General features: G+C 41.6%; 1 protein-coding gene across 3 annotated transcripts in view; it reads left to right on the top strand.

The window, feature by feature from the left end:
- The first annotated feature begins 1333 nt into the window (after positions 1 to 1333).
- Positions 1334 to 14682, top strand: part of SH3BGR (SH3 domain binding glutamate rich protein) — a 49039-nt gene continuing 35690 nt past the window's right edge. Inside the window, exons 1-2 of one of the 3 annotated variants that reach the window (XM_088794584.1) lie at positions 1334 to 1631; positions 8427 to 8612. In XM_088794584.1, the coding sequence (XP_088650710.1) occupies positions 1401 to 1631; positions 8427 to 8612 (417 nt within the window). In that variant the 5' untranslated portion in view covers positions 1334 to 1400. Of the gene's footprint in view, positions 1632 to 2247; positions 4049 to 8426; positions 8613 to 14682 lie in introns of those variants that run through there. The other 2 variants (XM_019716697.3, XM_088794585.1) reach the window with 2 other exon arrangements.

The raw sequence follows: 14682 nt of genomic DNA, 5'->3' as shown, positions 1-14682 counted from the left end.
CTCTTCTTACAAGGACATCAATTGCCCGAAATCCAGGATGATTTCATCTCAAGATCCTCAACTAATTTCATCTGCAAAGACTCTGTTTCCAAATAAGGTCACATTCTGAGGTTTTGGGTGGACATAAATTTTTGAGGGGTGCTATTCAGCTCACTGCAGTTACTCTGGTCATCACCACTGTCGTTTCCACGAAATAGAAATATGCCTTTATTTCTTGTTTTAGGTTACCTATGAAGTTATGTAAACCTAAACACAGCATCACTTTGGAGAAACATTAATTGTCTTCACCAAGGGCCTTCTTTGGGGAGTAGTTAGCTTTTCACGCTGATGTCTAAGTTCCATTGTGGGGGAGTCATCTGAGTCATTCCTCTTGATGGAAATGAATTTGAAGTACATTCCAGGGACAGGGTGTCCTTTCTCATCGAAGGCACCTGCTTGGGTGGGAGGGGACCAGGCCTCCAGGCCTCTGGGACTGGTGAAGGGGCCGGTGCACAAGTTGCACAGAGCCCTCCCTGCTTCAGGATGCCGGTGCCACCTCCTCCACCATGAGCTGGGGACTTTAAAAATAGGAGAGAGACTCAGTTATCTAAGAGAACTGAATATGCCCCGAAGGGGCCTTTGCCCCTAATGCCCTTGATCTTGATGTTGACACCCATCAGAAGAGTTGGGCCCTAGCATTTGGGCTTCTTACTAGATTTTGAACACAATTCAAATTATCCGTGTAAATAAGATGGATAGAGCCTGTTACAAACAGATCATTTTTTCCCCATGTCTAACACAGTGAGGACAATTTGCTTGTTGAAGGCGTTGTACTGACACGCCAGCCGCCGTCTCTCTGCCCTGTCCCCAATGTCAGTGAAACCTTATGCATCCAGCACCTGTCAGTGTATGTTTCTTAAGAGAAACAGATGATAAAGGGAGAAACTGGGAGCAGGCCACTCATAAAGGAACCTGTTGTATGACAGCTCACTGATTTAAAAAAAAAAATTCTGCCAGAAAATTTTAAAGGAAGGAATCCACTCTTTATTTATTTAAAGGCCTTTGTGAGTATTTTGCAGCGTCCTGCTTGTTTGCCAGAAGCCCTGTAAACACAGCCTCCTCTGTGCCTGAATGGTGTGTTCTGGGCTTTTCCAGCTCCCAAGAGCTCTTCCCTCCTCCCCGTCTCCACTGCTCTCTGTCCACCCCCCCCCCACGCCCCGCCCTGCCCCACCCCCCTCCACCCCCAGGCATCTCTCTGCGGGGTTCTGATTGGTGTACCCTGCAGCCTCGCCTTTTAGGGACTGGTGTCAGGCATTTAAAGTGATAGGGGAAAGGGTCCAGGGACTGCTTTTATCAACCAATCAAATATTTTCCTGACAGGTCCCCAAATATTCCCGGGCCAATGGAGGGGACTGCCCAAGATGCCTGGGCTGCTCCTGGGAGAGGCAGAGCTTGAGTTGAAGCAGGAGGGGCAGGAGCTCAGAGGAGCCCTGGGGCCCCGCCAGCCCCGCCTGGCACAAGCTCGTCTGTGTCACTGTCAGGATTTGTCTAGCGCTGCGTTCCTTCACAGGGGTGTGTTAGGGGGAGTCCTCTTTCCGACTATCAAAATGGTTATCAAAGTGTTTGTTGCCACATCTTCTGGGTCCATAGCGGTAGGTGTCTGATGGAATTTGTGGGCTTTCTTCCGACAATTTTCTGGTAACTCAGACTTGGAAGTAGAAGGAGCTGGTATGGCCCAGCGCTGGCCTTAAATTACTTTTTGAGGAGTGTGTAAGTAAGTAAACCATGGCTCTGCGGTGAGCCTGTGTGCCCTTTGCTTTTCTGCATTTGTTTTCATGGTATTGAAGAAGTGTGTAGAGTGTGTAAGCTGGGTGTGAAAGGGGACATGAGGAAGGAGGCGTGTTTGATACTAGAATTTTTAACATGTGATTTGTGTCGTGTTGTGTCGCCTATATTATAGTATCAGAGATTTTGTGGAGTGTTTCTACTATTCATTCTGCAAGATTTAGATAAAAGTTGCAAATAAATGACACTTTGTGTAACAATGTTTGGAGCACAGAAAAACCAGATTACTAAAATGACTCCTGGGTGTAATTGCTTGTGTATACATTGTAACCATACCAAAAGTGTAAAGTTAGCGTGTGTAATACTATTATTTGAGGAAAATGATGTCACAGTGACAAGAACAAACATCTCTCAGGCCACAGTTTGAAACGCTCTAGGAATCCAAACAGACCAAAAATAGGCACTAGAAGCCACCCCCCTAACATTGCTTTGATTTCCTCGGGACCAGGCTCGGAATTATCCATCCACCTCTGCGAAGTTTCTGAAGTCAGGTCTCTCTTGCCCAGACTCCAGCCTTTAATAGATCTGACTTCAAAAACGGGGACCGGAGGGATGACTCGGGCTTTGATTTCAGGCTTGAACCTGCACTGTCTGTCGGGGACTGACTTTTGAGCAGCATTTTAGCAGAAGTTAGGGAGGCTGTGGAGAGAAAACAGTTGCATGAATCCTGAGTGTTGGAGACCAGCAAGGGGGCTGTTTCCTTTTATATCCAGGTCCTGGACCATCTCAGGTGGCAGCTAGGATGTCAGCGGTCACGCAGCCAGCGAGATGATAGCGTAGGTGAGCCGCTCCAGGGGACAGTTCCAACTGTTGTTTGTTGGAATGCCACCACTCCCAGCCCTGAAAGTTCTCACAGTTTCCAGAGAGAGCAAGAAGAAAATGACAAAAGATCCTGGGTGTCCCTTCTGAGCCCAATGGATCAGCAACCATCTGATGATGTCTAGAACATCTCTTAGCAGAAGAAGATGAAGAAAAATTCCAAATGTAAAAACTCTGCAAAATCTTTCGTGACTGTCGATGACCTCAGAAACTTTTAGTTGATCTACAATAAGCACACATTTTTGGATGTTTTATGTAAAAAATAATTTTTTGAGGAAAATGGTTTTCGTGGGCTCTAAGGATGCTGTTGATGTTCGTTGCTGGGAACTTTTACCACTCACCTGCTTGTCTTCTACATGTTCTGTAGACCAGGTTGGAGTGGTCCCATGAATCCTTCCGGAGACAATGAATAACTTCCGGATTTCTTAGGATTATTTCATGTCCCACGTTCTTGAAGTTTGGGACCTTGATTTAGTTATCCTCAGAGGACCTGGAGGGGCATAGTTCATTCCAGAATCTTGGAAAAGCTGATCGGTTCTGGTTCCCTAAGCAAGTGGTTTGGTGCCGCGTGGAACTGTGTGACCTTGGGAAAGTTATGTCACCTTGCTAAGCCTCAATTTCCTTATCTGTACATGGAGGCTAAGGATAGTCTTTGTCTCACAGGTTGTCATGAGGACTTAGGAAATAACATGCGTGGGTGCCTGGCCTGGTGTCAAGTGCTTAATCAATGCTTAGGAAATATTATAATTATTAGTTAATGTCGTAATTGTTAGCTCTGGTTAGTTAATATTATAATTGTTATAACTAGTGGTTATTATAATTGTTAGTTAATATTAATCAATATTATTGTGGTTATTGTGATTATTAGTAGATCTCAGTCTGTGATGATTAGGTTTCAGAAGAATTGTCCCAAGCCACATAAATGTAAGTATTTCTGTCTTATCCTGAAGAATGAGAACTGAGTATTTCTGTGGTGTCAGTGCTAATGATTTTTCCTGGGCAAGAGAGTTTCACCCAGAAGATTCTTTGCAGGAGAACCTCAGAGCAGCTGCCAGGACTTACGCTGTGTGTGCAGTGCTGGTCTGTAAAACCTTTACTATGCATTTCTTTAGTCGGTATGCTTTTTTTTTTTTTAAAGTGCATTTGTTTTAAAGATTTTATTGGGGAAGGGAAAGAGGACTTTACTGGGGTACAGTGTGTACTTCCAGGACTTTTTTTTTTTTTTCCAGGTCAAGTTGTTGTCCTTTCAATCTTAGTTGTGGAGGGTGCAGCTCAGCTCCAGGTCCAGTTGCCATTGCTAGTTGCAGGGGACGCAGCCCACCATCCCTTGCGGGAGTCGAACCGGCAACCTTGTGGTTGAAAGATGCGCTCCAACCAACTGAGCCACCAGGGAGCTCAGCTCAAGGTGCTGTGTTCAGTCTTAGTTGCAGGGGGCGGAGCCCACTATCCCTTGCGGGACTCGAGGAGTTGAACCGGCAATCTTGTGGTTGAGAGCCCACTGGCCCATGTGGGAATCAAACCGGCAGCTTTCGGAGTTAGGAGCATGGAGCTCCAACTGCCTGAGCCACCGGGCTGGCCCAGTCTATATGCTTTAAAAATGGATTCTTGCCTGTGACCTACCATGTTTCCCCGAAAATAAGACCTAGCCGGACTCAGTTCTGATGTGTTTTTTGGAGCAAAAATTAATATAAGACCCAGTCTTATTTTACTATAAGATCAGGTATAATATAATATAATATAATATAATATAATATAATATAATATAATGCCAGGTTTTATATTAATTGTTGCTCCAAAAGACGCATCAGAGCTGATTGTCTGGCTAGGTCTTATTTTCGGGGAAACACAATAGTCAACAAGGCCACTGTGACTCCTGTTGGGTGGATGAAATAAATGCAAAAGGAAAGAACAAACTGTAATCTATGGGGATCACACATATTCACTGTGTATCACATCTCTATTTTAACAGTTGACACTAAAGCAAGGTTTCAGGTTTTGACTGCAGGGTTTGGATGCAGAGACCCTGGGAGCAGGAGGTGGCCTGTGTGACCCTCCTCTCTTCCTATGGACCATTGCCACATGGGCTGGGGGACAAAGGAGGAGAGGACAGTGCCCCTGTTTCCAATACGCACAGCATCTGGAGCCATGGTCTTTGGGACAGACCCTAGTGATGGCTCCAGGGCTTCTCAGTCCTCTCTCCAGCCTTGATTGAGGGTAATTCAGTGGGAAAAATGTGGCTCTTGAATTAGGTGGATCTGGGTGGAAGCTTTGGAAACTTCTTTAATTCACTGGCGCCTCAGCTTTGTTATTTTAAAATGGTGGTCACCGTACTTACTACCTGGCCTGGCAATCCAGACAGGTAGATGAGATAATTGTGCTGCTGGGTGTGTGACAGAGCAGGTTCTCAGCTTGTGGGACAAAATGCTTCTCCTCGCATCACCCTTCCTCACGTCTCACCAAAACGTGTGAGGAGGGTGCGTTTTGTCCATTTGCCGGTGAGGCGACTGAGGTGCAGAGTCCCTGCTCAGACAGCGACCTTCTCAGCCAGGTCATCGCTCACTCCAGGGCAGTGTGGTTTTCATTACAGTACAGTGACCTCGGTTGGAAAGGCTCCTAACTGTATGAGACAATAAACAAGAGGTGTCAAGTGAGTAACCCAAAGATCTCTCCAACACATTGCAGTGACCGATAGTGGCCGGTGACTTCAGGACAGTGAGCAACACTTTCTTCTGAGTGAGTGTAACAGGACAGGAGAACAGGGCTCTCCGAGCCCACACAGCTCCTAAAGGCTCCAAATGCCACTGGCCCCAGGACCTCCTTCCACCCCCCATCCTCCCGAGGGGCTGCTCAGAAAGGTGGCACAGCCTGTGGGCCAGCATTGGCCATGGCGCCCTGGAGGGGGAGAAGGGACGAGAGGTGGCTGGGGGCGAGTGTCTGCGGTGAGAGCTACTGGGGTGCTGTGCGCGCCACTCCCCCTCAGTCCGTGAAGGGGCGGCCCCACTGGGCGCTGATGTCCTGACCCTGGGGGTCAGTTCAGGAGGACACGTGGAGAAGAGCTGCACTTTGACCTAGGGAGTCCAGAGGAGCTTCTTGAACAGGGACCCACCAAGAACAAGGGGGAGGGCAGCAGGGGAGAGGCCCCCCGCTCAGGGTGGACATCACCGTGTGGGCGAAGGCAGCCATGCCAGCCAGGTGAGCTCGTGCTTCCTGCTCCCCTCGCCCGCCCTCTGGGCTCATCCTAAGATCCTCTCCAGCCGCGGGCAGAATTCAAGGCCTCCAAACAGCCCAGCAGGGATGCCTTTGGCCCAGTTTAAATTATGGGCATTTGGGAAGTACAGAGAGGCAGACTTGATTTTTCTCCTCTTTCTTTGGGTGGGGTTGAGAAATGTTTCTAACACAGTATCATGAAGATGCAATTGCTTGTCTTGTGAAGAATAATAGTAAACAGATTTTCCGTCCCGTTTTCTGCATCTCTCTTTGTGTCACAGAAGAAACATGTCAGGACTTTGGGAAATGTTTCTCATCTATTCAGAAATCATGGAATAAAATGAACTCCCTCTTTCATGCCACCTAAAGTCCTGAGGGTTGGTTAATAGAGATGGAAATAATATTGGTGAGATGGCAGTGGGCCGTGGCCATGGCCAGGCTGATTCAACTCCCGGGCAGGGGGTGGTAATTGAGAAGGAAGGAAGATGAGTTTGGATAGAATAAGGGATGTCATCTTCTGAATATTTAATGAAAGGGAAGCCTGCTTAAAATGAAGACACTTCTATCATTTGAAACAGCAAAGTTATCTTTGAAAACAGCTAAAGGAGTAAGTAATTTATAAAGTGCCACAAATAATTATGGACCAGTTGGAAATTATGTAGAGAAAACATAACAAATCAAGATAATAATGTAGTCCAACAAGCTGCCATCGGGTCTGATGGATTTTGTAATATTCAGAAACTTAGCCATGAAGCTGTGGGACTTGGAGTACAGTTTCCTGGAGGAGGGGCAAAGGTATAGGGCTACCCCAGCACAGCGTTGGGGGGAGGGCACATCGGTGGAGAAATACGCAGCTTCTACTTGGGTTTAGACACTCTGTAACACACGTCACTGGTAGAATCACTCATTTTGGCAAAAATGAAATATATATGTAGTTATTTTTTGATATACAAGTCTCTATGAAAAAAATTGAATTTAACCAAAAGAGGGTTTGAATCTAGACATTAGGTATGAGATGGGCACATACCTTCCACAGCATTTATTTGGGATTCTCGAAGTCTAGTCCCTCTGCTGATAAACAAGTTACATGAAAATGACAAGGGGTCTCATACCTTATAAACCATTTTTAATGACTTGTTTTCATAATGATGTAATATTCTATTCAGAGGACTTAAAAATTAAGATATTAGATATTTTCATGCCAAAGAAAATGCTTGTTTAAAAATTTAATCTTACTCTTTTCTTTTTTTAAATTTTATTGGGGAACAGTGTGTTTCTCCAGGGCCCATCAGCTCCAAGTCAAGTTGTTGTCCTTCAGTCTAGTTGTGGAGGGCACAGCTCAGCTCCAAGTCCAATCGTCATTTTCAATCTTTAGTTGCAGGGGGAGCAGCCCCCCATCCTATGCAGGAATTGAACCGGCAACTTGTTGAGAGCTCACACTCTAACCGACTGAGCCATCCGCCCACCCCAAAATGTAATCTTACTTTTAAGAAATGACCATATTTTGCTTCTTTATTATCTTTAGCATGTTCTATATCTAGAGTGTGGAAATAAGTTCTTTACACTTTTTTCACCCCAACAAGCAGCTTATGAATCTGTTCCCATGAAGAGCTTGGCACGATGTCTGGTGTAGAGAGTCAATAAATAAGTGTTGACTGATCCTTCCCTCGATCACTCTGGAAGTTTCTTCCAGAGGTTCTTAAAATGTGCTCTATAGTCTGCTGTAACTTGTAGACTAGTGTTTGTAAGAGAGGGCATCATGCATTTCTGGAAGTGAGTTCTTTGAACAAAGGGAGAAAGCTGTTGTAATCGTCTCTGAGAAGGCGTTCTAAGCTTTAAAGATGGGCAACTTCACCAGAAACAGCAGTTGGTGGATACAGTCATTCACATGACCTATGGGGAGAGAAGAGGATGCTCGAGCTTTCTCTCTGAGAGTTGGTTATGGTAGGAAAGGAGAAATCTGGGAGAACAGGGTTATTTTGCTGCATCACGCTTTTATGTGCTGGGAGAAACATCCATCAGCTTTTTGTAGTCTTTTTCTCTGTCCTTCCCCTTCCAATAATCTCCATGTGGGCTTTTCAATTTCCTGTATTATTTCTAAAGCTACTTTTGTTCAGTGTGACTCATGTTCCTATTTTCATAACTGTGACTGAAGTGCATTTTAGTATGGGTATACTTGGTATTTGAGTTTCATAGTAAATTGCCTTTTTTCTCTTCTTTCCTCCCAATCATCTTTTTTCTTTACAACCAATTCTTATTTATTTATTTTAGCATTAAAGTTTAGCAGATAATTAAAAGTATTTTGAAGACCTCACGTAAAAGCTATGATGAGAGCATGTCTATTATTAGGTTGATTATACAATGATTTAAACACAGATGAGATTAAAATTTCAGAATTTAAATAATCGCTGTCCATCCTTTATGATGAAGAGGTATGATTTTATTGTTTTCCTTGTTTAAATACTATGCAAAATTATTTGTCTTGTATAGTTGGGGAAAGAATTCAGTTTAGGTAAATATAAGCCAAACGTTTGAAAAAACGAGTCTAATAGTTTTCTTTCTCTACTCTTAACCAGATTAGGAAGAAACAGCAAGAAGTAGTAGGCTTTTTGGAAGCTAATAAAATCGACTTTAAGGAATTAGATATAGCGGGAGATGAAGACAATAGGAAGTGGATGAGAGAGAATGTTCCTGGAGAAAAAAAACCTCAAAATGGGATTCCTCTGCCTCCCCAGATCTTCAATGAAGAACAGTATTGTGGGGTGAGTGTTTGATTTCTTGGAAAAATTCTTCTGCATGTGTGTTTGTTAGAAATTGTTGATAGCGGATTAATTTTGAGGCAGCATTTGAAATTGTTCACAATTTTCAAGTCATGATCTAGTTTACCGTCCAATAGCTAATGGTAGATCCATTGTGAATAAGGAATATTTAAGATTTACAAAATGATGGAAACAATAAAATGATGATTCAGAAGTTCTTGGGATTATGCCAGGTTCTTTATTTTATTTTGAAGAATTTGGGTCACTTGTTCAAGCAAAAAATGTGTTTAGTTGGAAAGGAATTCTAATCTACCTTGCATATGTACACCCACACAGACACCGGTAAGTTTTCACTTTTATAAAGAATGATTTGCAGAAGTAAAGTCTTACTACAGATGTCAGATAAATTTGTGTAAATGTATCTGAATAGTTTAAAACCTGTTCTGGACATTTTGATTGCAACAGCAATTTTACTTTATACATTTAATAGTTTATTTCACTATAAAATCACTTTTTCCTCAGAGTTTACAGATTCTAATTAGGAAATCAAGTTGTTGAAAAGAAACATTTAAAAACTCAAAGGATTTTAGAACATGAGAACTCAAAATTATCCTATGGGTCATGTAAGCCTTCTAGGTCACTTTTCAGATGAAGCAGTCAGGGCTCTGGAAGGTAGGAGAAACTGATCAGTGTTGTGTGGTTTCTGAAGGCTGGAGTTGGGTAGGAATCGTAATTTAACCTCTTCTCTTCTTCCTACACAAAAGCTGGTCCTTTAGGTTAGCTTCTTTTTCTTATTTTGTTTCTCATCTAAAACAAGTGTCAAACTGTATAGTTTGAGGGCCAAATCTTGTAGCCACCTGTTTTAGTAAATAAAGTTTTATTGGAACACATCCGTGCTGACTCACTTACCTGCTGCCGGTGGCTGGTTACTCACTGTGGCAGAGTGAGGAATTGGAACAGAGACCACGGGACCCACATAGCCAGAAATATTTACTATCTGCCCATTTACAGAAAAACTTGAGGAACTCTGATTTGGAACATGAATTTGCTTAGTGTTGGGAGGCTTGCATTAGTTTTCTAGGTCTGCTGTAAAAAAGCACCACAAACTTTGAGGCTTAAAACAACAGAAATGGAGTGTGTCACAGTTCTGGGGGCCAGGGTTTCAGATCAAGGTGTCGTCAGGGTTGGTTTCTTCTGGAGGCTCTGAGGAAGAATGCGTTCCAGGCCTCTCTCCCAGCTTCTGGTGGTTGCCAGTAATTTTTGGCGTTCCTTGGCTTGTAGACATATGACTCTCATCTCTGCCTCCATCTTCACATAGCGTTCTCTTGTGTGTCTCTCTTTGTCTTCACATGGCCTTCTTATAAAGACAAAGTCACTGGAATCCACCCTAATCTAACATGGCCTCATCGTAATTAATTACATCTGTAACTGTCCTATTTCCAAATAAGGTTGCTTTCTGCATTTCTGGATGGACATGGATTTGTGAGGGCCACTTTTCAACCCAGTACAGGGCTGTGTGAATTTACATGGCTATGTGAGCTCTTTTCAGAGGCTTGGCTCAAAGTCCTGTGGCTATGGGAATATTTTCAAACAGTCTTAGTGTGGTAATTCCATATTTAGTGGAATGTGTGGTCCCATCCAACTCTCCTGTGATTTAAAGTGGGGCTTCCCAGAGTGTAGAGAGGATTTCCTCTGTGAGGAAGAGTCCGTCTTCTACCCCTCACTTCTGCCCTCCCCAGACCCTCTCCACCTCTCCAGACCCACATTTCTAAGAATTGTGACTCTTGTTGGATAAGGAAAGGGAGAGTAAGGGTTTTTGGGGGTGGTGGTGGTAGGCGATTTTTATTTTATTTTTTTATAAAATTTTAAAAAGTAATTGAAACATTAATACATGTGCACTCTGAAAAATTAAAATGGTTCAAAAGAGCCTCCAGTGAAAATTATTCTCCTCTCATTTCAGACCCCTGTCAGTCTAGTTCCTTGCCTTGAGGTCGCCTGGCTTCAGGGGCCTGTGATCTGGGAAGTCACAGAGGGTCCCATGCTCAAGAGAGCTCTCTATTGGTTTGATGCTCTGCTGTCGCTGTCTTGAAATTCATAACAAATTTTGAACGAGGACCTCATGTTTTTATTTTTCACAGGGCCCCACAAATTATGTAGCGGGTCCTGCTCTGAACAACCAATGTTGGCAATTTCTTGTTTGGCCTTCCAGAAATTTCCTATGTATGTTAACAATTGTATATTACTTAAAAATGGGAGTGTGCTATACATACCTTTTTTTTTTAATCACTTAACTGTATGTCAGTGATCGTTGCATAGCTGCACATACTCCATATTTTAATGGCTACAAAACATTCCATTGTATGTGACATAATTTATTGGCACAGTCCTCTAATGCGTGCATTCAAGTTGTTTTCAGCCTTCCAACATTACAAACCTCTTTATACACACAGATGTCTATCCAGTATGAGCATATGTATATGAAGGAAACATTCCTAGAAGATGTGCTGAGTTGAAGCATATACGCATTTCGCATATGCATTTCGATATTGGCAAATGGCCCTGAATTGCAGCTGCACCAGTTGACATCTCCAGCAGCCTAGTCTGAGAGTGGCTAGTTCCCTGTGACTTTGATGACCCTGTGTATGCAAACTTGTGGATCTTTGCCACCAGTGAGATGAAAAACGTATTTTCACTGATTTGACTAGGATTTCTGTCTTTATGGGTGAAGCTGAACATCTTTTCCTATGTTTACAAGCTATCTGTGCTTTTCTCTATGATTTGCTATTTTTCTATTGTGTTACAGGTAATGTATATTGTAAGAGTCTTTACTTATGAAGGAAAGTAGCCCTTTCACTATCGTAGATGTTACAAATATTTTCCCATGTTTCTTATTTGTCTTTTGAATTTTTAAGGTGATGTGGTTTGGAATGCAGAACTTAATTTTTTTTTTTTTTTGGTGATAGTCACAAGGATGTAAAGTACAGCATAGGGAATATAGTCAATAATTTTGTAAAAACTATGTGTAGTGCTAGGTGGGTACTAATCGGGGGGAATTGCTTCGTAAATTATATACATGTCTAACCACTACGCTGTATAGCTGAAACTAGTATAAAATAATATTGAATGCCAACTATAACTGAAAAGTAAAAATAATAAAAATTTTTTTGTGTGTAGACAAATTTATTAATCTTTTTTCTTTATGGCTCCTATACCCCAATTCTTGTTTAGAAAGCTTTTCTAAAATTATCAAAAAATTCATGTTTTCTTCTAGAACTTTCCTAATGAGAGTAGGATTTTAAATCTTTTACTTTTGCTTATTTTAACCGTCTTTTTAAATTGAGGCCAGTTACAGTAGAGACAATGTTGAGGTATGTAGGCTTCCAACCTATGTTAACTCATAGGGCAAAAATTCTGCCATTATTTTCTGCTATAAAAATAAAATCTTAAAGTCATTTCTTATCCTTTTTGCTGTGATCTAGCAATTTATTTTCGTTTTAATTGTGGAAGAGAAAGAAAGGGTTTCCAAGTAGGAAAAAAACCTTCTATTTTTAAAATATAATTTGTATTACAAATATGGATCTAATGAAACAAGCATACAAATTATTTTATGTTTAAAAAATAATCGTTTCTTGAAAGTGATATAAAATTCATATTGAATGTCAACGGCAACTAAAAAATAAAAAAAAAGTTATTTCAGAAAGTTGTGCCTTCAGAGAAGTATTAGTAGTTTGTCATACTAATACCTTTGCTAGATTTGCTTTTCACACTTGACAAAAAATGCATTGATCAGGCAGAGGGCTTTGTTTCCAGAAAGCAGGTAAAAATGATAATTTTGGCTATGGGTTCAGATTTGAAAAGGGAGACTTAGAGGATCTGAAGGCTCTGTCGGGTTTAAACTGGCATAAATCTGGATGGTCAGTCAGTGTCTTTCCAAATGTGTACTATAGGAATTTCTGAGAATTCTCAAAATGTCGCCTATATGCATACCTGACGATGGCAGTGGTTACAGGAACCTCAGGGACAAGCAATGGGTTTCTGTGTACCAGGCCTTTGAGAGGACTGGATGTCAGGGTTGTTCTGAGGACCGTCGTGTCCCTGCCAGTCTGAACATCTGCTGCTCTGTGCAGAACAGATGACATATCTGGGTCCTCAGGGCTAAAAGGCAGGATGGGCTGCAAGCCCACTGAGGGCAGGTAAAGGGCTCTCCTAACAACTGATGTTACTGAAAAGCTATTTTATGTCATTAAAAATTTATCGTGAAATATGTTACACGTGATAAAATATATAGTTTAAAGAGGAATAATAAAATGAACAACCATGTGTACACTTCCCAGTTGAAGAAGTATGATATCACCAGAAATTTGGAAGTCCATGCGTGCTTCTCCCTGGTCACGTCCACCTTCTCTGTACCAGAGGCAGCCATTGTAGTAAATTTTGTGTTTACCATTCCCTTTCTTTTCTCTTATCTCCCATGTATATATACCTAACAATACATTGTTTCGTTTCACCTATTTTTGAGCTTTGTGTAAACGGACTCATACTATATGCATTCTAATTTGACTTGCTTCTTTCACCAACATATTTTAAAGATACATCCAGGTTGATTCATGTTGCTCGTAGTTTGTTCATCTTCACTGCTCCAGAATGTGTGTCGGTGTGTGTCTTAGTCCGTTCAGGCTGCTATAATAAAATACCACAGACTGGGTAGTTTATAAGCAACAGAAATTTGTTTCTCACCGTTGTGGAGGCTGAGAAGTCTCCTGGCACAACTGAGTTCTGGTGAGGACCTCTTCCGGGTTCACTCCCAGAGACCTTATCTTCTAATACTGTTGTCTTTAGGGGTTATGAATTTTGGGGGGACACATTCAGACCATAGCAGTGTGCTTTCTGGTTTTGGCTGTTACAGACAATGCTGCTAAATGAATGTTCTCGACAGGTCTCCTGGTGTCCTGCGAGTTTCTCTTGGTTTCTGTAAGTAGGAGGGGAATAGCTAGATTGTAGCCATCGGCTTTAATAAGTAATAAAAAAGTATTTTTTAAAAAATGGTCCTAACAGTAGCAGGTGAGAGTTTTCAGTGTTTCACGTCTTCACCAACATTTGGCTTTTCCATCTTTGACACTTTGGTGAACCTAGTGGGTGTGAAATGTTCACTCAAGGCTTTAATTGTATTTCTCTGGTTGCTAATGAGATCGAGTAACTCTTTACTTTGTCCTTGTGTATATCTTTTGAACATTTTTCTAGTGAATGTTTGCCTTTTACTTACAATGGAAAAGAGGTTTTTTTCTTATTTATTTTAAATTCCCATCCCCCATCCCTTCCCCTTTGGCAACCATCACCTTGTTCTCTATTATCTGTAGGTCTGTTTCTGTTTTGTTTATTCATTTATTTTGCTTTTTTAGATTCTGCATGTAAGTGAGATCATATGGTATTTGTCTTTCTCTGTCTGATTTATTTCATTTAGCGTAATACCCTTTAGGTCCATCCACGTTGTTGCAAATGGCAGGATTTCATTCTTTTTTATTGCTGAGTAATATTGTTTTATATATATGTACCACATCTTTATCCATTCAGCTATCAATGGACACAAATTGCTTCCATATCTTGGCTATTATAAGTAATGCTGCAATGAAATAAGGATGCATATGTTTTTTCAAATTAGTGTTTTTGACCTCTTTGGCTAAATACCCAGAAGTGGAATTGCGGGTTTGTAAGGCAGTTCTATTTTTAATTATTTGAGGAACCTCCATACTGTTTTCCATAGTGGCTGCACTAATTTACATTCCCAGCAACAGTGCACAAATGTTCCCCTTACTCCACATCCTTTATTGATGATAGCCATTTTGACAGGTGTGAGGTGATATATCATTGTGGTTTTAATTTGCATTTCCTTGGTGGTTAGTGACATTGAGTATTTTTTCATGTTTGCTGGCCATCTGGATGTCCTCTTGGAAGAAATGTCTATTCAGATCCTCTGTCCATTTTTTAATTGGATTGGTTTTGTTATTTAGTTATATGAGTTCTTTATACATTTTGGATATTATAAGATTAAAAAATAGGATAACATCAAACTAAA

Source organism: Rhinolophus sinicus, chromosome 17 (assembly GCF_057876585.1).
Source record: "Rhinolophus sinicus isolate RSI-liver-muscle chromosome 17, RSI-T2T, whole genome shotgun sequence".
Lineage (NCBI taxonomy): Eukaryota > Metazoa > Chordata > Mammalia > Chiroptera > Rhinolophidae > Rhinolophus > Rhinolophus sinicus.
The sequence above is the reverse complement of the archived record's forward strand: the minus strand, read 5'-3'. Positions and strand labels throughout refer to the sequence as shown.